This window comes from Fundulus heteroclitus, unplaced genomic scaffold, assembly GCF_011125445.2.
Source record: "Fundulus heteroclitus isolate FHET01 unplaced genomic scaffold, MU-UCD_Fhet_4.1 scaffold_311, whole genome shotgun sequence".
Classification (NCBI taxonomy): Eukaryota; Metazoa; Chordata; class Actinopteri; order Cyprinodontiformes; family Fundulidae; genus Fundulus; species Fundulus heteroclitus.
Window position 1 is genome coordinate 28,864 of NW_023396721.1, and position 26,836 is coordinate 55,699.

Consider the following 26,836-nt stretch of genomic DNA (forward strand, 5'->3'; position numbering starts at 1 on the left):
GTCGTGTTCTGTCGGGTCAGCCGGTCCGGGTCATGTGACCGGTGCCGGTCCGGGTCATGTGACCGGTGCCGGTCCGCCCCCTCACGGATCACTGGGGTCCTGGGCTCTGAGGTTTGGACCTGCAGAAGAAGAAGATGGAGGAGGCTTCATCACTCAACCACTCCTCTTCCTCGCTGAAGGAGCTCTCTCAGGCAGGTAAGACGCACCTGTTGCTGTCAGGTTGCCATGGAAATTGATCAACGGGATGGGCTGGTTCTGATCCAGTTATAACAAGTCAGACCAGAACAGGGACAGAACCTTCAACCGAGCCAGAACCCAGCAGAACCTCAATAAGCGTCTGATGCAGGTGTTTAACGGCACCTGTTAACGAACCAAGCAGTGATGTAGCCACTTTTAGCCGGTACCGAGCAGAACCTCAGCTGGACCTTGTTCCTGCTAATCTGATCCGTGCTGCTGGTCAGCTGACGGCTCAGATTAGTCTCAGGGAGAAGTTCTGAGGCCAGAGCTTTGTTCCTGGTCCCATCGCCCCACAATGTTCTGTTCCCAAGTTCTCCACACCTGGTTCAGGTGTTCACTGAGCTGCAGCATCAGCTCACAGCAGAACTGGAAGGGTTCTGCCTGGTTCTGTGTGCTCCGCTTTATTTCCAGGGTTCTGCCTGGTTCTGTGAGCGGAAGAAGAGCTGCAGTTCTGCTGGGTACTGGACCACTTTATCAGAACCAGCTGCTCAAGAATGCATCCCTACCTTTAAACGTAGCTGGATGCTGGTTCTTAGAACCAAAAGGAACTAAACCAAGTTCTGGGTGTTCAAGAAATAACTTCTAGCCGAACTCTGAAGTGTCAAAGGAAGATGAAGAGATCGGAAGAAAGTCTGCAGAAACAGAACGCTATAAAAGAAGATGGAACCTGCGCATCATGGGCGTGGAAGAGGAGGAAGACAGAAAGTTGCAGATATCAAGAAAACCGTCAGATGATGAAAGATGAAGAAGACTCTGGTCACAGAGAGTAACCTTTGGTCCAAATAACGCTAACCGCCCAGGACGCATCATCATCCCGTTTACTGCTCGACTCTTCAGGAACTCTCCTCTAGACAATACCCGCCTCAGCAACAGGGGCCCCATAAGTCCCCCGTCCCTCTGTAATGTGACACTGACTCCTGCCTGCAGAAAGGCTGGGATAAAGTCCGTCTTTAAGGGCCCTTATGCCTTGCTCAATGGACAAGGCACCCCATAGCTCCAAGTGACTTTCACAAACTATGTAAATTCAGGAAACTTTAGTATTTCAGCAGTTTTGCTACCTGCAGTTCAGATAACACCTGGTCAGAGTTTATTCTTTTGTTGTTTTTTATTATGTATGTTTCGACTGAAAACTGAGCTTTTACTGATTCACTTCTGTTTTTTAACGGGAAGAGTGCAAATATCATATTTCTACAGGAAACTACTTGTGGTCCGAACATTGGGCAGATGAAGCTGTCTCTGTTGTGGCACCTCAAGGTCAGCAGGGGTCGCCATTTTGTTAAAAAAACATTCAGGGACAAATAATTTCACATAAAATGGATAAACACGGTCACTGGTTAATCCTAACTCTTTGGATAATTTAATCTTCCTTTTACTAAATGTATGTGTTTCTAATAATGTAAGCCAAACCAAATTAAAACCAGAACTAGATCACCTCAAATCAACATATTCAACAAACAAAGTCTTATTGGAGGTGATCTCAACCGGCTTTAAGATTAATTTAATGACAAATGGTCCCTATATATGTAAAAAAAAGAAAAAAAAAAAAATATATATATATATAATTTATTTTTTTTATTATTATTTTTTATTTATTTTTTTATTCATAGTAGGTACACCTGGTCTGGCGTTCTGTTAACTGTGACATCATCAGGGGAGGCAGATCATCCTCTATTACCATCTACCATAGAAAGTACTCCTGGGTCAATGTGAGCTTCTGAGCTTTCTGTGTCTCTGCTCTGTCTTCTCTACCATAGAAAGTACTCCTGGGTCAATGTGAGCTTCTGAGCTTTCTGTGTCTCTGCTCTGTCTTCTCTAACATAGAAAGTACTCCTGGGTCAATGTGAGCTTCTGAGCTTTCTGTGTCTCTGCTCTGTCTTCTCTACCATAGAAAGTACTCCTGGGTCAATGTGAGCTTCTGTGCTTTCTGTGTCTCTGCTCTGTCTTCTCTACCATAGAAAGTACTCCTGGGTCAATGTGAGCTTCTGTGCTTTCTGTGTCTCTGCTCTGTCTTCTCTAACATAGAAAGTACTCCTGGGTCAATGTGAGCTTCTGTGCTTTCTGTGTCTCTGCTCTGTTTTCTCTAACATAGAAAGTACTCCTGGGTCAATGTGAGCTTCTGAGCTTTCTGTGTCTCTGCTCTGTCTTCTCTAAGCCCCAGTGGGTGGAGGCAGATGAGCGTTCACACTGAGCCTGGTTCTGGTTCTGCTGGAGGTTCTCCTCCCTGTTAAAGGGGAGTTTTCCTCTCCACTGTCGCTTCATGCATGCTCAGTATGAGGGATTGCTGCAAAGCCATCAACAATGCAGACGACTCTCCCTGTAGCTCTACGCTTCTCCAGCAGTGAATGCTGCTTGTTGGACTTTGAAGCAATCAGCTGGTTCAACGCTCAGCTTCTACATTCTGTGAAAAAAGAGATTCTGTGAGACGATGTCAGGGTAAAACGCATTCAGACGCATCATTACCCATAATGCTCAGGACAGCCGGTCCATGTCTCCTGCGCTCTCTGCAGCCGTGCAGCTCATCCACTGGAGGGAACCCAAGAAGTCGGCGGTGGCGTTCAGCGTGTCCCTGGTGGTCCTTGTGGCGATGGCGACGCTGTCGGTCATCAGCGTGATGTCCTACCTGCTGCTGGCCTGTCTCTGCGTCACCATCACCTTCAGGTGGGCTTCAGCTCAGAGTGAACAGGAAATGATGTCATCATGATGTCTTGACCATGGTCTGCTTCCTGCTGACAGGGTTTACAAATCTGTGATCCAGGCGGTCCAGAAGTCCAACGAGGGTCATCCGTTTAGGTAAGTGTCAGAAGTGCCTGGCCTGCTGGAGCCTTTCCCTCTCTAACCTGTTCCACGGCCCGTCAGGTCTCAGCTGGACCGGGACATCTCCGTGTCCTCAGAGTCGGCCCGGCTGCTGGCTGAACAGTGCCGGACTCAGCTGAACCGGTTCAGCGTCCAGACCAGGAGGCTCCTGCTGGTGGAGGACCTGGTGGACTCTCTGAAGGTTGGGCTTAGTGGGACGAGCGTTGGTCCGTCGGTGCATCCGCCGGGCCTCAGCTGGGTTCTGTTTCTGTTGCAGCTGGCGGCGGTCATGTGGCTGATGACGTACGTCGGCGCCATGTTTAACGGCGTCACCATACTGATCCTTGGTGAGTGGCTTTGGTTCTGTTTGCCGTCTTCTGAAGGCCTCTGAGCCACGCCGGCCGGTACCGGCTGCACGCTCACGCCTCCCTCTGTAATACCAACAATCACCACTGGGGGGACTAGTGGGACATCGGCGCCGTCCTGGGACATCATCCCAGGATGGCGCTGCTTCAGCATTTCTGGCTCCAGGCGTCCAAATATGGTCGGCTGTGGTTAGCAGCAGAGCTGGAGTCCAGCCTCAGAGTTTGATTCTGATTCTTTTTCTGTGCCTGCAGCTGATGTCCTCTTCTTCACTGCACCGCTGATCTACCAGAAGAAGAAGGTACCCCCCCCCCCCCCCCACCTCAGCCCTACCTCCTATCTGCAGCAGCTGCTGCGTTCACTGCTCTAAATATAGTGAACCTCATTCTGTGCTGCATTCAGGTTCAGGGTTTGTTGAACTGATGATGTTGATTGGTCCGATTTTCAGTAATCATCATCTGGATCAGAAACTCTGAGCTTTAGTGCGGTCAGCATGTTTCTGGTCCAATGGTACACTCTCAACTGAGGCCCTGTTCTGACTGGGGATTAACAAGCGTCCTGATTGGTCAGATCCAACCAGGTGAGTGAGGGAGCTGTCAGCTGACCATCAGCAGGTCCAGTGATGTTCCGCTCATTTCTCAGGTGTTTCAACCCGTTAATCCTTGAGGGCCCCCCGGCGGGACCTTGAGCTGATAGATTTCAGCCGGGGCCGACTGGTCAGAACGCTCAAAGCAGTTTTATTCAAAAGTTATTAGAACACAGGGAAGTCTGCAGCGCATCTGGAAGAAGGAGCTTCCATGAAGACAGCAGTGCCTGAGCGGGTCCATCAACTCTGTCACACGTCTTAGTGGTTGAATCAACTCAGAAACACAGAAGCTAATTAAAACAGAAGCGAATTAACGCCGAGAAAGCAGCAGTGAAGCTAGAAGAACAGCTGTAGATTAAAATGTCCCATCAACGGGTTAGCGTTAACGGGTTAGCGTTAACGGGTTAGCGTTGACGGGTTAGCGTTGACGGGTTAGCGTTGACGGGTTAGCGTTGACGGGTTAGCGTTAACGGGTTAGCGTTGACGGGTTAGCGTTGACGGGTTAGCGTTAATGGGTTAGCGTTAATGGGTTAGCGTTAACGGGTTAGCGTTGACGGGTTAGCGTTGACGGGTTAGCATTGACGGGTTAGCGTTAACGGGTTAGCGTTGACGGGTTAGCGTTGACGGGTTAGCGTTAACGGGTTAGCGTTAACGGGTTAGCGTTAACGGGTTAGCGTTAACGGGTTAGCGTTAACGGGTTAGCGTTAACGGGTTAGCGTTGACGGGTTAGCGTTAACGGGTTAGCGTTGACGGGTTAGCGTTGACGGGTTAGCGTTGACGGGTTAGCGTTAATGGGTTAGCGTTGACGGGTTAGCGTTAATGGGTTAACGTTGACGGGTTAGCGTTGACGGGTTAGCGTTGACGGGTTAGCGTTGACGGGTTAGCGTTAATGGGTTAGCGTTGACAGGTTAGCGTTAATGGGTTAGCGTTAATGGGTTAGCGTTGACGGGTTAGCGTTAACGGATTAGCGTTGACGGATTAGCAATGACGGGTTAGCGTTAATGGGTTAGCGTTGACGGGTTAGCGTTGATGGAGTAGCAATGACGGGTTACCGTTGATGGGTTACCGTTGACGGGTTAGCGTTGACGGGTTAGCGCTAACGGGTTAGCAATGACGGGTTACTGTTGATGGGTTACCGTTAACGGGTTACCGTTAACGGGTTAGCGTTGACGGGTTAGCGTTGACAGGTTAGCGCTAACGGGTTAGCGTTGACGGGTTAGCGTTGACGGGTTAGCGTTAACGGGTTAGCGTTGACGGGTTAGCGTTGACGGATTAGCAATGACGGGTTAGCGTTGACGGGTTAGCGTTGATGGGTTAGCGTTGACGGGTTAGCGTTAACGGGTTAGCGTTGACGGGTTAGTGCTAACGGGTTAGCGTTAACGGGTTAGCGTTGATGGGACGTCGTACCGTCGACGCTGCCGACATCCACAGGCGACTTGCGTTCGGAGCGGATCTGGGTCAGTTTCACAGAAGAAAGAATAATTATGTGAGACTTTTCAGAGCTCAGCAGTGCCGTCTTCCTTTCTCAACTTCATTTGTTTTTGGACATTTTGCTGCGTTGAAGGTTCTGGACTTTTCACATTCCCAGTTTAGGCTTTGCAGAAATAAATCTGTAAGCTGGGGACCACAGTGGGTCCAGTCAGCACCAAAAAGAGTAAAATAAACTTCATGTCAAGGAGAAGTTCAGTGGCTCCATAAAGTCCTGACTGAACTTTTACCTGAGCAGAAATCCTGTCCTCGTTCCACCCGTCTGTCTACAGAACCTCCGGTTCTGACAACAGCAGCTTGTGTTGTTAGGCGGGAACGTCCAGGTGATTTGACCACAGAGTCTCCTTGGGTCAGTGGCGGTCCCGGAAAGGGCCCCACGGTGGAGAGCCTTTAGACTGGGGGAGGGGGGACCACTCAGGAGGCGTGTTGGTACCAGGCAGGAACTGGACTTGAGTACTGGAAGCCTGTTCTCTGGTCTCACTTCAGCCTCTCTGCATTTTCAGAGTCAGATCGATCGACACGTGGAGCTGCTCCAGTCCAACCTGGAGAAAGTTCTGCAGAGGTGAGTCCAGTTTTCATCGCTGCACTGATCATCAGTCATTCATGACTGGAAGGTGGGTACCTTCCATGGTGACGCCGTCCCCTGATGCTGTCCCCTGATCCAGGCTGCAGGACAAGTTACCTGGAGCTGTAAGGAGGACCAAAGCTGACTGACACCTGAGGATCCTCTCATAGTCCAGTTCTCAACTGATCCTGAAGAAATAAAGAGTTCTGATAAAACATGTCATGCTGTTTGTGTTATGTCTGCAGAACCAAGGCGAACCGGTTGAACCTGTCCTGAACTGATTCTTCAGTTCAGTTCATGTGGCTCCGTACAACGCAGTCTACAGAAAGCCTGGTGTTCTAGGTCAGCCCTCAATGCTCAAAGTTCTGACCCAGTAACTGCTGTCAGAACTCCCGGGGGGTTCGTGACATTTCCTCTGTTCCTCTCAGTACCTGGAAGGAGAGAAGACAGGAGGGAACAGAACAAACTCAATTTGCCTTTGCAAATTGCTGCAAAGTAGCAGCAATTCCCCACATTGATCTGCCAGTTTGGTCAGTGGTACTGACTCCCTTTTAATAAGAAGAACCCCCCAGCAGAACCAGAACCTGGCTCAGTGGGAGCAGCCAGGTTCTGGCTGACCCAGCACTGACCCAGGAGTACCTTCTCTGTTGGAGAAAAGGAAAGAGTTCATAGCAGCAGTTTCTGTCTAAAATTTCTGATTTTAAATTTAAAGTCATCCAGCTTTTGATGTCATCAAGACATGACTGCAGTCGAAGTAACTGATTGGATTTATCAGGATTTATGGATAAATATAGCTGAGTGTCATCAGCATAACAGTGGAAATTAATCCCATGCTGTCTGATAATTTTGCCAATCGGAAGCATATATATAGTAAATAGAATTGGTCCAAGGACTGAACCCTGTGGTACTCCACAGGTGACCCTAGAGTTTGAGGAAGATTTATTATTAACATGAACAAACTGGAATCTGTCTGACAGATAAGATTTAAACCAGCCTAATGCTTTCCCCTTAATCCCTACAGTATGCTCAAGCCATCCATTCATTTTCTGACCCGTTAAATCCATCATGGGGTCCCGGGGGGGGGGGGGGGATGCTGTCTATCTCCAGTGTTCACTGGGCGACAGGTGGTGTTCACCTGGAACAAGTCTGCTTGTTCCAGGTGAACAGGACAAATGAGCAGCAGGAAGCCACTCACTGGACCTACTGAGCAGTAATGGCGCCGTGGAGACAGGAAGCCTTCTCTGCTTCCCTCAGGTTCACATGCAGCCTCTGGGCTGGAGTCACCTGACCAACAGGTTGGTTGGTTCAAGTTGGTTTTAAAGTCTACTTTGCTCTTTTAATAAATAAGAGATGATTCTGTGTGGAGCTGTTCCAGCAGTGCATGTACAGCTCATCACTTCTATGAGGGAAACTAGTGTTTTCTCACTAAAGCTGATGGGGGACTCCATCCTACTGACACGTCAGAGAAGACGGCAGGAAGCTGATAGGCTAGCGGGCTTTCAGTCTGTTGTGGGAGTTTTGGGTGGAATTCTAAGCAATAGTAACTGAGTTCCCATCTTTACTAAATGACGAGACGGTGGTATGACGTTCCAGCACTTTTATTGAGAAACAGAGCAGAGATTCACATAGATGGAAAGTAATTGCACCCCACGGTTCCGCTGTGGTCTCTGTCTGCCCTGTCTCTGTCTGTGTCACTTTTCGGGCTTCCCCTAATACTGCACCGTGGCCTTCCCATGAGACAAAACAAAGACAGTCTATCGTAACAATCAGTATCCCTCAGCAGCTGCAGCATTTGGCCTTGCAATCAGAAAACAGTGGATCTTATACCCAGACATCAGGTCTCCAGGCCTCCTCTGTCCGAGTGGTGTGAGGCCATAGTGACTTCAGAATAATAATTCTTATAACACAGTCTCAGACGGTTCCACCGGGCCCCAGTTTAAAAAAACCTTGGCTTTATCAGTCATAATGATTGGACCAGATAACATGAACAGTGTGGTCAGCAGCTGCATGGCTCCTCCTCCTCTACCGCCCGGAGCTCAGGTCCAACCCAAACCTGAAGCAGCTGTTGAGCTAGACAGGGAGAAATCCTCAGGATACAGGTTTCCTCCATAAATATATGTTGTTGTTGTTGTTGAAGTCATTTTCTGACCCACTCTGAGGCGCCTTCATGTAATTTCAAACTCATCAATCATTGGTCTGCTGTGTGGGTTGCTGTTGCGTCAGTAGCAGTTTCCCAGGATGCCGCAGGTGTCTCAATTATAAAAGCTGTGCAGAATCCAGACTAAAGAAAAAGATAACTGGCACCAGAACATTTGGTAGGAGGTTCCTCCTCAGGTTCCTCCTCAGGTTCCTCCTCAGGTTCCTCCTCAGGTTCTGCCCTCTACCCGCCCTGATTAGACCAGACATGGTCGATGCACCTCATGGATGTTAATGTGGATTAAGATGAATCAGCTGATGGTTGTTATTTCATGTTGAAGGTAAAAGGACAGATGATGACCAGATTAAAAGAACTTGTTAAAAATGAAACCTCTTTTAAACAGCAGATGTCAGCATCATGGAGCTGTGCTGCGTGGTGAAACTCCTCCAGACCATCTGAGGAGGGAGGAAGACCATGAGGAAGACCAGGAGGAACGAGACTTTTGTCCCCAGATGATAAAGAAGCCACTGGGGGGGGGGGGGCATAGGTCATCATCACCCTCACCTCCTAACTCTCCCAGCATCCACCACGCAGCTTCACGCAGCTTCACGCAGCTTCACGCAGCTTCATGCAGCTTCACGCAGCTTCACGCAGCAGTGGATTAAAGTGATGGCCCCACCTTGTGACTGTGTTAATCACCGGGGGAGGAAGGTGACGGTGGAAAATGAGGAAATGTTGGGCAGATTTATTTAACATGGCTTCTGGTTTTTTATTTGAAAACTCCTTTTCTATACTTAAGTGTCACCAGTTTTTTAAATCGATCCCAACTTTTGCGAGGAAAGGGATGTTCTCACGTTTCAGGCCCCGACGCAGCTTTAGAAGTGAGAACCCTGGTCCTTAACGGATCGACCGAGGGAACCGCTGCACTGCTAGAACCGTCTGTAAGAACCCAAATTATTTAGCTGCACAAATCCAGCTAACCAGCGTCCTGGTGAGGTGGCCTGGATGAACCTGAAGAGGAGCTCTGACAGACCCAGGTCACTCATGAAGTAAATCAACAGATGACTACGTTGGATCGGACTTCCTGCAAGATCAAGAGTTATGCCGGAACCAGAACCAGAACCAGAACAAAATAATAACATGTGTGTATGTGGCAGAGAGCACAGGGGCAGCATATTCCCTGTCTCAGAGTGCTGAATGGAGCCTGTTGTTCTTCTCAGAGTCTGGGGGGGGGGGGGGGGGGGGGGGGGTAGTGTCATGGGACCCTGTTTGCTTCTCCTGAACCATGTGAGCCACGCGAAGAGAGACGAAACAGGATCAGACAGAGGAGAAAAATGGAGGAACCATCGAGCTGCATGAGGGGCGCCAGCTGCTGGATGAGAAGCTGCTGGGGTGGCGAGGAAGAGGAGGAGGAAGAGGAGGACAAGGAGGAGAAGCAGATGGGAGAAAAGGATGGAGGACCAGAGGAGGACGACGATAGTCCAAGGAGCTGCAGGAGCTGGACTTCCATCCCGCCTTCTAGGGTACCTGTTCATGCAGATTCACCTAATTTATTTGATTGAGTTCCTCACTTCCAACCAGAGGGTTCTGGTTCTGGTGATCCTGTTGGGCATCACAGACGTTGTCTTGTTTCGAGCATTTTCACTGTCTATAAATTATTTTTCATGTCCATCTGCAGGACTCACTTCATCCATTTTTACTCTGTCCACAGAATAGAACTAGAACTCTGTGGTTCCTTTAAAAAGACTGGGAAAACCAATGGTGGTACCAAGACTGTCAAGTGGTTCTAAAGGTGAAACCAAACATATAATTTTTTAAGGTGGAACCAGAAGTGTCAGTTGGAACCAAAGACGCCGGGTATTTTCTAAAGTGGAACCAAAGATGTCGGGTGTCTTAAGGTGGAACCAAAGATATCCGTTTTTTTTTAAGATGAAACCGAAGATGTTGGGTGTGTTTTAGGTTAAACCAAAGAAGACAGGTCTGTTTTAAGGTGGAACGGGAAACATGTGTTATTTTTTTTAAGGTGGAACCAAAGATTTTTGGCATTTTCAAAGGTGAAACTAAAGATATGGGGTGTTTTTTTTTTTAAGGTGGAACCAGAGATGTCAGTTTTAATTAAGGTGGAGCGAAAGAGATTAGGTATCTTCTAAGGTGGATACAAAGACATTGATTTTTTTTAAAGGTGGAACCAAAACATTTTTAAGGTAGAACCAGAAAGTTAGGGTGCTATTTTAAGCTGGAACCAAAGACATTTGGCATCTTCGAAGGTGGAACTAAAGATGTTGGGTATTTTTTTAAAGGCAGTACCAGAGACATCAATTTTTTTAAAGGGTGAGCCAAGGTGTAGGGTGTTTTTCAGGGTAGAACCAAAGACTTTGGATGTCTTTTAAGGTGGAACCTAAGGTGTCGGTGTGTTTTAAGGTGGAACCAAAGAAATCGGGTATCTTCTAAGGCGGAACCAGAGACTTTGGGTGTTTTTTTTATGGAGGAACCAGAGACTTCAGATATTTTCAAAGGTGAAACCAAAAACATCATTTGTGTTTTATGATGGAACCAAAGTTGTCTATGTTTTTTAAGGTGGAACCAGAAAAAAAACAACAACATTAAAATGTTTTTTCAGGTGGAACCAAAGAGGTTGGGTGTTTTTTTTTATGTTGGAACCAGAAAAGTAGTGTGCTTTTAAAGGTGGAACCAGAGATTAGAGGTGTTGTTTAAGGTAGAACCAAAGCTGTCAGTTGGTGTTTAACATGGAAGATAGCTGGTTGATATAAAAGCTCTTAGAGGGTTTGTTTATTCTGTGTGACTGGGATGGCCAATAAACTCTGTCTGTGTGTTTAGGTGGATCGTGAACCTCCCAACCCATCCGGGTCCCAGCCTCACTGGTTCCACACTTTGCAGGTCCGAAGGCTCAGGGTTCCACGAGGACGCAGCAACAGCGACCCAATGAGAGCAGCGACTGAGCAGGAATGCTTCACCTGGGTCAGCTGATAATGTCATGGGGTGATGATGTAATGACCATATTATGTTTTTCAGAACCTGATGTTATGTGGATGTGCTGTGCTTAGAAAGCGGGTCTGGAGTTTGGAGCAGCCCAGTCATACCTGAGTCTGGAGAAACTGGGAGAAGGAGCGTTTGCCTCCGTTTACAAAGGCATCAGCAGGTCAGAGTTCGTCAGCTTTGTTGTGAGCTCTTTAGCTGATATCAGGACAATAGTTCAAAGGGATGATTCAAGCACTGGCGATGTTTTACCAGCAAACTCTGCACACATATAGAATAAAGGAGTGTCTACTTCTCTTCAAGTTCAAGAATTTATTAACAGAAATAAAATGAACATCCAGAGAACATCACTATATAATGCTGTTTATCTGAATTAACACTAAATTTCAATCAACAAATCCTCTTTACTAGGCTAGTGAAACTTAACTAAACTACTAAGCAAAATTAAGATAAAATGAAGCTAAGGATCTATGTACACACAAAAGAAACAAGACAAAATAAAAGTGGTTGATCATCATCATCATCATCATCATCATCATCAGAATGATTCAGTGAATCCTGGTTCACTGCAGATAAAGAACCAAAAGTTCATCTTAAAGAATGTGAATTGAGGTTATATTAGTTTAACTAATTCAGAGCAACATTTGGTATGTGTTTCAACCCATTCACAATCCAAACCCAGAGCCAAACAAAACATTATTTAATAAAACAACATTTTAAAGAATGATTTTCTCAGTAAGAATCTGTAAACTTTAGGGACACTTGATTTTATTAATGTGATTATACCTCTGGGAGGCTAGGGGTCGCTGTAGCGATCAGTCACTAAAATCGGTTACTTCTAAAGTTACACAAAACACCTTTGAGTCGAAATTAATATTCCATATTAATGCGGTAAGAATTATTTTTCATGTGTTTAAAACCACGATGTAACCTCATCACAAACAACCGTTTTACTTTCCCTGTTTGTTTCTCTGCCAAACCTGTCAGTGCTTCGTGTGAGTTCGGTTCACTTTGGCCATCCAAGGGTGAGCAGTGGTCCAGGGAAACGTTGGTTCTTTCAGCAGCGGGCTAGCGGCTCTGCGGCTAGCCGAAACGTGGTCTGAACAGGGTAGGCCAGTCCGACCTCCTGCTTGCAGTCTCTGACCCGGTTGCAGGCGATTTCAGGCCAGATTTTGCTGTCAGCTTGGGAAGTGGGTCCTGTGCCGGCTTTGCGGCTCCACCTAGAGACCGCTGAGGAAGCAAAATAAAGCTGGTTCGGCATAGATGGATTCATTCACTTCAGCATCTGTTTAAGCAGAAGTGAGACTACAAACTTATCTTTGATTTAGTCGGTAGATCTCCAAACTCAGTCGAGTCCTCCGCTCCGCAGAGGACGAGAATTTCCCCCTTTGTCGCTCCATTGAATAGAATAGAATTGAATTCAATTTATTGTCATTGTATTGTCACAAGTACAGAGCAACGAAATGTGTTCTCTGCTTTTAACCCATCCCCTTGGGGAGCAGTGGGCTGCCATGTGCGGCGCCTGGGGAGCAATCAGGGGTTAAGGGTCTTGCTCAGGGACCCAGAGTGCAGGCAGTGGGGATTGAACCGGGGACTTGCATCCTTCTCTGAGTGCAAGCGCGCTGCTCTAACGACTAGACCAGCACTCCCGGCCTAGTGGGGCGAGGGGAGATGAGTTTCACAGAAGGCATGTTCTGTGCAGCTGGTGGGCCTTGAGCCCCATATGTCTGAGTCCCATGTAGCTCGCAAGGGTGGCTGGCCTCTTCCCCCTCTTCTATAGAGACTCTGTCCTGGGACCCCTACTTTTCATTATTTAGATTCTTCTTATCATCCTCCCTCTCTTATAGAGCCCCAGGAAGCAGTCAGTAGTGAAGAGACTGAGAGAAGTTTGGCTCTATAGCAGGCTTTATAGCACTGATTGCACCCTGCTGAGGGGTGTTGAAGCCGCTTGCTTCCCCGGGTCCGTTGAGTCATGTGCAGGACTTAGTCTAAGAGTGCAACAAAAACTTAGCCAAGGAAACAGAATTGAAGTTTCACCTTTGTAAAAGGAGAGAAGTTGCACCAGCCAACACCTGCGAGCAACAACTCTGTCCTCTTCCTTGTGCAGGCTCTTTTTATTAACTTCAAAGGGAAGGGTCTCACAGAGTTACATGAGCAAATGACACACCTTAACAATACTTCTACCCTATATGGAGTTGCTTCTTTGGCTGCCTTGTTCTGGTTCTTCCGGTCATCGCCTGCAAGCCGCTGACCACAACCCCGAACCTTGAGCTAAACAAAAGGTTGTCCAAGACAGAAACCCGTCTTGCAAATTCCAAGAATTCCAAATTCTTTTACCAACAGGCCCGGTTTTGAAGCTTTCTGCCAGCTATCTTAAAAGCATATTAAAGCATATAAACACATGTTAAACCTTCATAAAGGTGTAAGAAACGGATCAAAGTTAATACATTCCACAGGGGGCAGATCCTTGGTGCCTGTAAACTTCTTTTGCTTCAAATACAATCTGATTTATTTTTTCTCATCATGGCTCTGATAGCACAGCACTCTTGTTTTCTCCTGGTTGTTACTACTTTTCTGTTCTTGGTTACTTTCTCTTGCCTCTCCCTGGGCAGAGTATGGATGGTCCTCCATTTCAACAGAAACTAGAAAAATTTCTAGAAAACTAGAAAATTTTGGAAGAAATTCAGAAGGGGTCTGCCACGTGGTGCGTACCTTGCCAACCATAAGAGTCATCCCAAAAACTGAAAGTAGGCTAAAGCAATAAGCTGTGAAAAGCTGTGAATAATGGTGGCCATAATTCATGTGCTGTGACAGTCAATGCAAGGTCTGCTCTTTTATGTCTATGGTCATAGCTCTCAACTCTCACGCATTGACCGTGTGACACACGCATTTCACTGACTTCACACGCTCACACGCAACACATGACCAGTGGCGGCTGGCCAGTAGGGGGCGCTCGGGCGCCGCCCCCTTTAAATCTTTTAGATAATAAATGATTTCTGAACTGCAAAGTTCTTAGAAATGTATTTATTCATACTGTGTGTCCAATAGACATGTTAGAATTTATTAAAATAGTAAATACATAATTCTATTTAATTGCTCACATTGTGCACACTTCCTCCTTTCCTATGTGCAGGGCGCCGGTCTAATGGGAGTGAATGTAGGCGCAGGAACTTGGGCAAGCACGTGATCTGAGGCTGACTTTTAATTGGTTATCTAGGGTTTTGCATAGGGGTGCAGCGCTCTGCATCCCGGACACACCTATTCTGTTGTGTCATTACTGGTAGAGTGTCAGTACTGGCTAATTTTTTTAAAACATTGTGTGATTGGACAATCCCCGATTCGACTCATTAGCGCAGCTGCAGATCGTTAGGTTGATTCACGGTTATGCTTGCAAAGTGGAGTAGTTTCAAAATGAGAGAAAATTCTGTTTTGTCTTTACAAAAAAATGCTTTTACAAAGCGTTCACTTGAAGAAAAAAAACAGGATAAAGGAGCTTGGACCGGGTCGTCTTAATTTACAAATTCAGCAGCAGGCAAGTGATCTCTCCACTCCATGGTTGGATAAAGCAGTGTAGGTAGTAGTCAGCCAGTGAAGAGGCGTCGGGCACTCAGTGTAGAAGACCATGAAAGGATTGCTGCAGAGGTGAGTTGTTGTGGAAAATCACTGTTACACTGGTTTATAGTAATGTTATTTAATATATTAGGAAGATGTGCTTTGTAGTTAGAAATACCTTTAGTTGTGTCTATGCTGTGTAGGTATGTTGATGTAATGTTTGTCAGCAAGATATTTTATTATTTAAGTTGTACTGAAGTTTATGGGTAATGGGGAATAAAACATTTAGTTACTGAATTTTGTATAATCTTGTCCCACAAAAATGCTGTAACACATTTCATAACACAGCCTTAAAAAATGGCAGCAAATGTTATTAAAATCAGGAAAACAATCTAGAAGAAGTCTTTTCAGAAACTGTCACGCTCTTGAAGATCCTCCTCACCACAGCCATGACCAGCAGAAGCTGAAAGGTGCTTTTCAACTCTGAAAAGAATCAAGACTTTTCTGAGAAACTCAATGACTCAGGACAGGCTGAATGCATTGGCCATGTTGTCAATGGAGAAAAGACTAGTCGCAGAGATGACTGACTTTAACAATTAAGAATATAATTGAGAAATTTGCTGGGCAGAAGGAAAGGAGGGCAAAATTCATGTTCAAATAGTGCTATTTTTTAAGATTTGCTTTGTTTGTTTTTCGTTTGTTTGTGTGCGCCCCCCTCAGTTTTTTTAGCACCAGCCGCCACTGCACATGACATTTCACACGCAAACATGGAATTTCTCACGCATAAAAATCACAAAGCCCATCTGGGCTGTGGACGACAAAACTCCGCCTTCTGCTGAGATGTTTGGGCTTCTTTCACAGCTTGTGGCCATCAGTAATTCCTGCTGCAGTTCATGTTAACAGAGCAGCAGGAAGAGTGATCAGAGTTATGAATAATTTTAGTCTTAACAGTGGTGAAAGTGAGCCGGTAAGGTCCTGTACTGCGTATGCAGGAGGGGAGGGGGCGGAGCTGCTGCGAGATAACCGGTCCATTCAGAACCAGTCATGGCTGCACGCTGGATCATAAATCAGTTCTGCTAACCAGATGCAGTTTAAAAAGCCACTTGGTCTGTTTATAAGTTTAGTTTTTATTAATTCTGCATTTTTTAACTACATGCACCGTATTTCTGTGCCTCAGCGCTTGCTCCTCTCCCCCCTCCTTTCCCTCGGAGCAGGTGCTTTTATCACCGTTCACCATTCAAAACGTGAATCACTACGTTTAATGTCCTCACATCAGTAGCAATGTGTGCCAGTTAAAGTCAATAGGAGAGTTAGTAGCTGTATTTCATGCTATTTTATTTTTAACAACATAGAATCAGTGGCGCTTCGGTGGGCTGCTGCCTCGCGCTTTAATTCAGGTGCGCACTTTTAAGGGTCATTTTAAAGAACTTGTAACATCAGGGGCTTCATCTCAGACCTGTCAGTACCCCTGTTCCCTTTATAGGAGCCCTTTACAGTAATTATGCATTTTCCCCACTGTTTATCCGTCGCACGCAGCGCACCAATGGGGGTAAAATCCGCCCACCTCACCGCCCAGAGCGCACTGACGAGAGCAATAGAGATTTGTCTGGTCAGCGCGGCGACTGACTGAGAAACCTGTCGCTGTGAAAGGTGATAATGTTATAAACTGTAACAGTCTAAATGTGCATTGAGCTGAAAAGAGGGAGACATCAGCAGCTGGATCATGCGTAAAGACGCACCAACCCATAGATGAATGTGTAAAAGTGTAATAATTCGGTCAATAACTTAAAACTACTTAATTTTATTCAGTATTATTTGAACAATTGTGTATTTTTTATGTCTTAATCCATTAACTGAACAATAAAGTATTAATACGTCTCTTTCTCTTTTTAACAAAAGTAATAAATGTCTACTTCATTGTCTGGTGGGATAAAAATGAGATGGAGTTGACTCCACCGGCTCTTCCAGGGTCCGGTTAGCCCCGCCCCCGAATAAGCCCCGCCCCCACATTAGCATAATCTCACTCTTAACTTTTGATAAAAGTTGAGAGGTCTGTCTATGGTGCTAACAGCGATTAGCCCAGGCAGGCTCCAGATGGGGATGGCTAAACTCAAGACAATGGCTACTAGCTAACACAATGGATGAGCTTCGATGAGTTGCAGCTGTCTCACAGAAACCGAAAATAAAACACAGTAAACAGCTTTTCTCCTGAATTAACTCACACAATGTAAACGTTCAACAAACTCCTTCTGGAGTAAAACATTGGCATTAAAACCTACTTCTAAATAAAACTCCTCCCCAGACCCAGTATCAATTTCTAGATTTATAAGAAATGAAATGGTTTCTTCCCTTCTGGTGCTCCCGGTTGGGAGATTGGTCCAGGAACATAGCGCACCTCAGAGCAAGAGGTTAGCGGCTCGTTGCCATGTCTTGTTGGCTTCAGCTGCAGATGGAGGTGCGTTGGCTCACCTGGTCTTTGCAGACCAGTGGAAGCGGTCCTTATGATCTTTTTGGCCAAATCAGGAAAGACGTAGCCTCGCCTGTCGACGGAAGAGGAAAGAACTCTTTTGTCCTCTCTTTGAAGTTGTGCGTTTCACTTTGATCAAAGTTTAGAGTCCAGACCTCCTCTATCAATCCCATGATAGAGGGTAAAAGGTGATGTGCAGCTTTTCTCCAGCAAAATGCCGAAGTCTCTTCAATGCAGCAGATGCTTCCAGAATGAGTCTGTGTCTCATCTGCACTGCCGTTTTTACACCTCGTAGGGGGATTCGCAGGTACAATGGGAGTCAGAGTTCAAGCCATGTTGCATGCTGGGAGCCGTAGTCCGAGCGGACATAATATTGCATAAAACGTCTTACTCCACAGATTGACTTCAACTGGCATCACTCTTCCCCCCTTGACTGGTTTCATTCTTACCTTACTGGCCATATTCAATTCGATCAACTAAAGTCCTTTTGTTCCATTCTTCCCCCATCCCAATCAGCATGCCCCAGGGCTCCGTCCTGGGACCCCTACTTTTCATTATTTACATTCTTCTTATCCTCCTCCCTTACCTTCTGGCCATTCAAAATAAAACTTGGTTCACCACCAACTTCTTAAAACTAAACAGTAATAAAACTAAGATTCTCCTCATAGGCACCAAATCTATATTATCCAAAGCTGACAGTTTCTCCTTTTCACTTGATGGTTCTATAGTCTCCCCTCACCTCAGGTTAGACTCTGGGTGTCATCCTAGATAGCCTCTATCCTTCACCTTTTCACATTTAACTACATTTTCACATTTTCATAAAAAAATGCCGCCAAACTGGCTAGAAATCTCTCATCTACCCAGCCGATCAGTACTTGACCGCGAGTGCCTGTTGGACTTACGGTCATGTAGTGTTTTTGGACTTTTAACCACTACTGCGCTCGATTGTTTACGTGGCTTTGGCGTACTACGGGTACCAGTCCCGGGGGCCTGTGAGGCAGCGGACTCAACGAGCAGCTCACGCCGGTGGAGAGCAAAGCGGAAGCGGTGTAGCCGGCCGGCTGTGATGCTTATTCCTGCATACAGGCCCCTGCTGATCAGAGCTAAACCTGTAGTGAGGCAGGTGAGGGTGTGGACTGAGGGAGCAATGGAGGCGCTCCAGGACTGTTTTGAATGCTCTGACTGGAACATGTTCAAAGCTGCTGCAACTTATGAGGACAAGATCAACGTTGATGAGTACGCCATGACTGTGTCAGCCTACATCAACAAATGCATTGAGGACATCAGCACCACCAAGACCATCATCACCCGAGCAAACCTACGACCCTGGATCACTGAGGAGGTCCGTCAAGCGCTAAAAGCAGAACTCAGCCTTCAAGTCTGGAGACAAGGAGGCTCTGAGGACAGCGAGAGTCAACCTGAACCGTGCCATCAGGCTAGCAAAGCGGAACCACAGTCAGAAAATCCAGGAGCTTTTCCATGACGCCAGCAACACCAGGAACATGTGGAAAGGCATCCGGGCGATCACTGAATACAACACGCCCTCCCCCCCCTGGTGGGTGAAGTTGATGCTGACTTCCTCAATGGACTAAATAACTTCTTTGGGAGGTTTGACGCAGTAAACCTGGACCAATTCTATTTACTATATATATGCTTCTGATTGGCAAAATTATCAGACAGCATGGGATTAATTTCCACTGTTATGCTGATGACACTCAGCTATATTTATTCATAAATCCTGATGAATCCAATCAGTTACATCAACTGCAGTCATGTCTTGATGACATCAACAGCTGGATGACTTTAAATTTCCTGCATTTAAATTATGACAGGACAGAAGTTGTAATCTTTGGACCAGAGTCTTCAAAAAATAAACTTCTTAATCAATCACTTAATCTGGATGGTATTAACTGGGCCTCTGGTAATAAAGTAAAAAATCTTGGTGTTATTTTTGACCAAGACATGTCATTTAAATCCCATATTAAACAGGTTTCCAGAGTTTCCTTTTTTCACCTCAGGAATATCGCCAGAATTAGAAACATTCTGTCCAGGAGTGATGCTGAAAAACTAGTCCATGCATTTGTTACTTCAAGGCTGGACTATTGTAATTCTTTACTATCAGGAAGTCCACAAAATGCAGTTCAAAGCCTTCAGCTGATCCAAAATGCTGCAGCAAGAGTTCTGATGAAAATCAACCAGAGGGATCATATTTCTCCTGTTTTAGCTTCCCTTCATTGGCTTCCTGTTAAATCAAGAATAGAATTTAAAATTCTCCTTCTAACATATAAAGCCCTTAATAATCAAGCTCCATCATATATCAGAGCTCTGATTACCCCGTATGTTCCTAACAGAGCACTTCGCTCTCAGACTGCAGGTCTGCTGGTGGTTCCTAGAGTCTCTAAAAGTAGAATGGGAGGCAGATCCTTTAGCTATCAGGCTCCTCTCCTGTGGAACCAACTCCCAGTTTTGGTCCGTGAGGCAGACACCCCGTCTACTTTTAAGACTAATCTTAAAACTTTCCTTTTCGACAAAACTTATAACTAGAGAGGCTCATGTTACCCTGAGCTATCTCTATAGTTATGCTGCTATAGGCTTAGGCTGCTGGAGGACATCAGGGTCTATTTCTCTCACTCTATAGAGTTCTACTGTTCTTCAATTATGCATTGTGTGTTGTCATTTCTGCTTTAACTTTCTGTTCTCTCTCTTTTATCTTCATAGTAGGTACACCTGGTCTGGCGTTCTGTTAACTGTGACATCATCCAGAGAAGACGGCTCACCCGCTACTACCATCTAATGTAGAACAGATTACTAGATCAATGTGTGCTTCTGTGCTTTTTTGTTTCTCTTGTTGTGTCTCTGCTCTGTCTTCTGTAACCCCAGTGGGTGGAGGCAGATGACCGTTCATACTGAGCTCGGTTCTGCCGGAGGTTTTCCTTCCCGTTAATGGGGAGTTTTTCTTCCCACTGTCGCTTCATGCTTGCTCAGTATGAGGGATTGCTGCAAAGCCATGTACAATGCAGACGACTCTCCCTGTGGCTCTACGGTTCTCCAGGAGTGAATGCTGCTTGTCGGGACTTTGATGCAATCAACTGGTTTCCTTATATATGACATTTTTGACCAATCTGTATAATCTGATTGAACTTGACTTTGTAAAGTGCCTAGAGATGACATGTTTCATGATTTGGCGCTATATAAATAAAATATAATTGAATTGAATTGAATTAAACAGCACTCCAGCAGTGAAAGCTGTTCCCCATCAGGAAGAGGAGGTCCTCTGCCTTGACACTGCCAACGTGAGGAAGACTCTGAGGAGAGTCAACCCGCGGAAAGGCCCCAGGTCCCGACAACATACCTGGGCGGGTGCTAAAGGAGTGTGCAGGTCAGCTGGCTGGTGTCCTCACAGACATTTTTAACACCTCGCTGGACCAAGCCACAGTGCCAGCATGCTTCAAGTCTGCCTCCATCATTCCGGTGCCAAAGAAACCTCAAGTCACCTGTTTCAACGACTACCGGCCTGTTGCACTGACTCCCATCATGATGAAGTGCTTTGAAAGGCTGGTAAAGGAACACATCGTCTCCAGTCTCCCATCAACACTCGACCCGTTCCAGTCTGCCTACCGACGGAACCGCTCCACTGAGGACGCCATCTCCTCTGCTCTTCACCTGAGCCTGACACACCTGGAGGAGAAGAACACGCACGTGTGGATACTGTTCCTGGACTTCAGCGTTTAACACCATCATCCCACAACATCTGGTGGGAAAACTGGAGCATCTGGACTTCAGCACACCCCTTCAACTGGCTGCTAGACTTCCTCACCAACAGACCTCAGTCAGTCCGGGTCATCAGAACACCTCTGATGTCATCACCCTCAGCTCTGATGTCATCACCCTCAGCATGGGCTCCCCTCAGGGCTGCGTCCTGAGCCCCCTGCTGTTCACCCTGATGACACACGACTGCGTCCCCAGGTTCACCACCAATCACATCGTGAAGTTTGCAGACGACACAACGGTGGTGGGCCTGATCAGAGACGACAACTACCAGGACTACAGAGAGGAGGTGGAGCAGCTGGTGGGCTGGTGCAGAGACAACAGCCTGATCCTGAACGTGGAGAAGACGAAGGAGATCATCGTCGACTTCAGGAAGAACCGGCCTCACCATGCTCCACTGCTCATCAACATCTCAGCTGTGGAGGTGGTCAGCAGCACCAAGTTCCTGGGGGTGCACATCACAGACAACCTCACCTGGACTGTGAACACCACGTCACTGGTGAAGAGGGCACAGAAACGACTGTACTTCCTGAGGAGGATGAGGAGAGCCCACCTGCCCCCGCCCATCCTGACGACCTTCTACAGAAGCACCATAGAGAGCATTCTGACCAGCTGTCTCTCTGTGTGGTGTGGAGGCTGCAGTGCCTCCTACTGGAAGAACGTGAGGAGAGTGGTGAGGACAGCAGAAGGGATCATCGGGGCTCCTCTTCCCTCCATAAAGGACATTTCATCTCAGCGCTGTGTGTCCCGTAACATCATCAGGGACCCCTCACACCCCGCCCCCCATGGACTGTTCTCCATGCTGCCCTCTGGGAAGAGGTTCCACAGCATCCGCTGCAGGTCCACCAGGTTCTGCAAAAGCTTTTTCCCTGCTGCCATCAGACTGTTGAACTGAACTATAACCCATAAACTCTGAACATCATTCGCATATTTGCACATTTTGCATCACTGCATCTCCATCTAGCATTACAAATGTTGCCGAACTCTTAGTTTTTAAATGTGTCCTTGCACAAATGCCCTTTGCACAATCAATTCTGTACATAAAAATGGGTTTTAAAAATACTCACCTGTACACTGAGACTTCTCCTGCATTGTCTACATTTAATTTGTTACTTTTAAATCACTGCTGCACCTTATATTGTAATTTAATTTCACTGCAATTTACAAGCTGTATGCAATGAAATTTCGTTATGTACGCACTCTGTGCATATAAAATGACAAATAAAGTTGTCTTAGTCTAAGTCTTTTTCAACCAGCAGGGCAATGTTTAGCCTGTACAAACATAAGTTGCACATTCACAATTCCATTCAACAAAATCCCCAACAACACAAGCCTCACAGTCCCATTTATAGGGTTTCATTTACATGGTGGCCTTAGGATTGTGTCTCTGCTATTCGCGGATGACGTGGTCCTATTGGCTTCATCAGGGCGTGATCTACAGCTCTCACTGGAGCGGTTCGCAGCCGAGTGCGAAGCGGCCGGGATGAAAATCAGTGCCTCCAAATCCGAGACCATGGTCTTGAACCAGAAAAAGGGTAGAGTGCCTTCTCCGGGTTGGGGAGGATGTCCTGCCCCTAGTGGAGGAGTTCAAGTATCTTGGGGTCTTGTTCACGAATGAGGGGAGGATGGAGCGGGAGATCGACAGGCGGATTGGTGCAGCGTCTGCTGTGAAGCGGGCGCTGTACCGATCCGTTGTGGTGAAGAGAGAGCTGAGCCAAAAGGCCAAGCTCTCGATTTACCGGTCGATCTACGTTCCTACCCTCATCTATGGTCACGAGCTTTGGGTCGTGACCGAAAGAACGAGATCCCGGATACAAGCGGCTGAAATGAGTTTTCTCCGTAGTGTGTCTGGGCTCTCCCTTAGAGATAGGGTGAGGAGCTCAGTCATCCGGGGAGGACTCAGAGTAGAGCCGCTGCTCCTCCACGTCGAGAGGAGCCAGTTGAGGTGGCTCGGGCATCTGGTCAGGATGCCTCCTGGACGCCTCCCTGGTGAGGTGTTCCGGGCACGTCCCACCGGGAGGAGGCTCAGGGGAAGACCCAGGACACGCTGGAGGGACTATGTCTCTCTGCTGGGAACGCCTTGGGATTCCTCCTGAGGAGCTGGCCCAAGTGGCTGGAGAGAGGGACGTCTGGACCTCCCTACTGAAGCTGCTACCCCCGCCACCCGACCCCGGATAAGCGGAAGAAGATGGATGGATGCATGGATGGCATTTACATGGATGTGTATGTGGGGTGTTCTAGTCACGTATCAACACAGATGTGTCCTCTTATATAATTATTTTACTGTGAAATGGGTAAACATTAGTCACCCTTGACATCATTAGGAGGATTTCCAGTGTTAGTGAAAAACAGGGCCAAGTTTAACAGAAGTTCAACCAGAGTCCAGTTGTCCTCTTATTAGTTGGCATCACCTAGTTCCAGAACTAGTAAGGGTAACTCTACTGTAACTCTCTTCTCTGTGGCATTCCTCTAAGTCGCTCCAGGAGCTTCAAGTGGTTCAGAGTTCATCTGCTGCATTATCACCACAACCCCTCATTTCACCACATCATCCCAGTGCTAACGCAGCTCCACTGGATCACGCCCAGATTCAGAATCCTTCTGGACACATTCATATCTCTCCTCCCTCCTGCTTCCTTAGATCCTCCATCACTTCCCTGTTCCTCCTTCCCTCCTCAGAACCATGAGTAGCAGAACTTTCTACCTCTCTGCTCCCAGACTCTGGATCTCTCCCCAAACATCAGAACCACCGGCACCCTCCACCAGGGCTAGTCTGAGCTCAGAACCGTCTGTTCTAGAGTGAATCCTCTCTGTGATTGCCTGCCCATTGAAATGTTTTAATGTATGTTGGTTTTATCATGATTTATTGTTGATATACTGTTGAATTTGTAGTGTCCTTGAGTGCTCTGAAAAGCACTTTTAAATAAAGTGTATTTGATCATGGTCTCTCAAAACAAATAAAAACTATAGGATAATAATAAAAAATTATATTCCTTTTAATTTACTTTTTTTGTGTACATAAAACCTCTATCAAACGCTTTCTAGTTTTTTTAAAGTTACCAAGCAGCTTTCTGCATGTCAGATTATTTATCTCTGGTGGTGAGCTCCGAGTCTTTGAGACTGGAAGTTCTCCTCACCATCTCCCTAATCTGTCAGACTCTCCATCAGATTCGGGTCAGAACTCTGACTGGGCCGCTCCTGAACATTAATAATACTTGCAGTCAGAAGAAACATGTTGGTCTCATTGGATGATGAACTTAAACTTATATCTACGAGGTGTGAGTACTTTATTTAATTGTAATGCTACAACAAAAACCTTTAATAAACAACCAGTGGCAGTTTGTCAAAAGTGGGCGTAGAAAAATGTTTGTAAAAAAGAGTATATTAACATAAATTACAAAATAGAAAGTTATCACTCCTGCTCTCTCTTACTGGTCTATTAATGATTTTTCATCTTTCCTGTTCCCTTTTTTTTTTTTTTTTTTTTTGTTTAGGCCTTATTTTAATGTTTCAACGCTGTTGAAAATGGACTAGTATAACTGTGTGTGTATCACTTTAAGAGCTCAAGAAGCCGTCTGAATAATCTTTGTTGTGATTGGTTTATTGTTATCTCAAGCTGCCAATAGCCATCGATGTTGTAAGAGCGTGTGTTCAGTGTTAGATGAGCAGAAAGTTTACAAGGTGGTTGTTGGAGATCGTTCAGAGCTGTTTGTCTAAGAGACTGGGAGCGTGTAAATGAATAAGAGTAAGTTCTGTCAGTTACCAAGCAGGATTTGCATTTGTGCAATTTAAATTTATTTAGCAACCTAAAGAGTTAATTAAATGATAACGTGGCTTGTAGGTTATTTGTGGTCTCTTGCTGCCACCTGTTGGACAAATTAGAAATAGCTATTTGTAGCGATTGGAAATAATAGTTCTCATTTGTTTTGTTTTATGTATTTCTTGTAGACCACTCTCAGCTCTATTAAAGAAGGTTTGGACCTGAAGCTCTCCTCTCAGCCTTTACAGGATGCTCGTGGTGGCTGTACCATTTAAAGAACTAACAAAATAAAGGGAGCACAACAAACGCCAAGGCGTGCTGGACAAATAGTGTATCTAACACCTTTGGCCCCCATGTGACTTCTTGCTGGTCTTTAATTGGTTACTTTAAGAGTCTCTTCACTCTGCAGCCAGTCAGTTCTCTGCCCATAAAATGAAATTATCACAGTCGCACCGCTGGCAGCATAGATGCACAAATTTCCCTCAAACATGATGCAAACAGACGAGTCAGACGACAACAAGACAGGAGAGAATGCCGCATTGAGGGAAAATTCTGTCATTTGTTTACAAAATAATGATTTCACAAGGCTTTCACTGGAGGATTAAAAGAGGAAAAAGGAAATCGTACCAGACCGACCAGATGTAAACATCCAGCAGCAGGAATATGAGTGTCGGTGGATTTATTTCAAGTAGAGTTTATTGTTGTCCCAAACTTGTATCACCAGCCACCCCTGTGAACAATGTTCTCGTTCTTTTAAGTTGATACAATCTAATCTTAAATCTTAATGATCGTCTGAGGTTGAGCGGCTCCAAACTGTTGTTGTGAAGGTTTTTTTAGTGATCTATAAAGTGATCAACAGTAATGGGTTTGATTGATGCTGGTTTCATTGGAAATCATCTCTTCTTCTGTGCAGGATCAACGGGCAGCTGGTGGCACTGAAGGTGATTCGTATGAAGACTGAGGAGGGCGTCCCGTTCACTGCCATCAGAGAAGGTATCCAGTTAGATCCATCCACCATCTACCTGAGTATAAATCCGGCGCTCACACTTGTGTTTGTCTGTTTGTGCAAGCAGCGTCTCTTCTTAAACATCTGAAACACGCCAACATCGTCCTCCTGCATGACATCATCCACACCAGAGAATCTCTCACCTTGGTCTTTGAATATGTGATGAGGAAGGCCTTTACTGTGATTCAGCAGTTTCCAGTCTGACCTGAGGGGGCGCTGCAGATACCGTCTCATTGTGGCCATTTCAGTTTAGATCAGACCAAAATGTTTAAAACCTGCAGATGAAGATGTTTATGATTTTCCTGGAGTTCAAACACAAAAATCTCATCAGTCAAGTTTTAATGGCAGGAAGCTCCACTATGAGCTGCTCTGATTCGCTGGCCAATGTTTAAGTATTTGTGTTGTAGCTGCTGTCTTCCTGCAGGGGGCAGTTTGTTTTACGGTAGTAAATCGAAGCATTTTGCTTAATGTTGTTACTGCTACAGCAGACAGATCTGGCCCAGTATATGACGCAGCATCCCGGAGGAATCCACTCTCACAATGTGCGGGTATGTGCACACACACCAGGGGGCGCTACAGGAACAACTGACATTATAGTTTGCACTTATAATCCTGCTTTTTGCAGATCTTTATGTTCCAACTGCTCCGTGCTCTCAACTACATCCACAGTCGCAGAATCCTCCACCGAGATCTGAAGCCCCACAATCTGCTCATCAGTCACCTGGGAGAGCTCAAACTGGCCGACTTTGGTGAGGAGTGCCCCTTACAGGCGAACAGACATAGCACAGCACATAGGACATTTAGTTTTACCCAACTTTTAAGGTGCATTCGCACCAAACAGAAATAAGGTGAATGGAGCAAGTGATTTAGATGTTCCGTCCGTCTGTCCGTCATCTTCCGCTTATCCGGGGTCGGGTCGCGGGGGTAGCAGCTTCAGTAGGGAGGCCCAGACGTCCCTCTCTCCGGCCACTTGGGCCAGCTCCTCCGGGGGAATCCCAAGGCGTTCCCAGCAGAGAGACATAGTCCCTCCAGCGTGTCCTGGGAGGAGGCCCAGGGGATTTAGATGGTATTCCTTTGTAAAGGCAGAATCAGGAGCAAATTAATATTAAGCAATGCTGTC

General features: G+C 46.2%; 2 protein-coding genes across 4 annotated transcripts in view; both read left to right on the forward strand.

Moving 5' to 3' along the window:
- The first annotated feature begins 27 nt into the window (after positions 1-27).
- Positions 28-6,249, forward strand: LOC105923472 (reticulon-3-B). Of its 2 annotated transcripts, XM_012859467.3 has the most exons (8): positions 28-195; positions 2,745-2,895; positions 2,971-3,027; positions 3,094-3,232; positions 3,308-3,377; positions 3,648-3,694; positions 5,971-6,029; positions 6,133-6,249. In XM_012859467.3, exons 1-8 carry the CDS (start codon positions 135-137, stop codon positions 6,179-6,181), a joined length of 633 nt encoding a protein of 210 aa, XP_012714921.2. In that variant the 5' UTR covers positions 28-134; the 3' UTR covers positions 6,182-6,249. The 2 variants fall into 2 exon arrangements, with proteins under 2 accessions (XP_012714921.2, XP_012714920.2); XM_012859466.3 differs by having other exon boundaries at positions 3,094-3,377.
- Positions 6,250-9,480: 3,231 nt separating this feature from the next.
- The window catches only part of LOC105924699 (cyclin-dependent kinase 15-like), a 30,777-nt gene continuing 13,421 nt past the window's right edge, over positions 9,481-26,836 (forward strand). The window contains exons 1-7 of one of the 2 annotated variants that reach the window (XM_036130248.1): positions 9,481-9,692; positions 11,008-11,148; positions 11,235-11,329; positions 25,624-25,703; positions 25,784-25,878; positions 26,202-26,264; positions 26,342-26,465. In XM_036130248.1, the coding sequence (XP_035986141.1) occupies positions 9,504-9,692; positions 11,008-11,148; positions 11,235-11,329; positions 25,624-25,703; positions 25,784-25,878; positions 26,202-26,264; positions 26,342-26,465 (787 nt within the window). In that variant the 5' untranslated portion in view covers positions 9,481-9,503. Of the gene's footprint in view, positions 9,693-11,007; positions 11,149-11,234; positions 11,330-25,623; positions 25,704-25,783; positions 25,879-26,201; positions 26,265-26,341; positions 26,612-26,836 lie in introns of those variants that run through there. The other variant, XM_036130247.1, reaches the window with a different exon arrangement.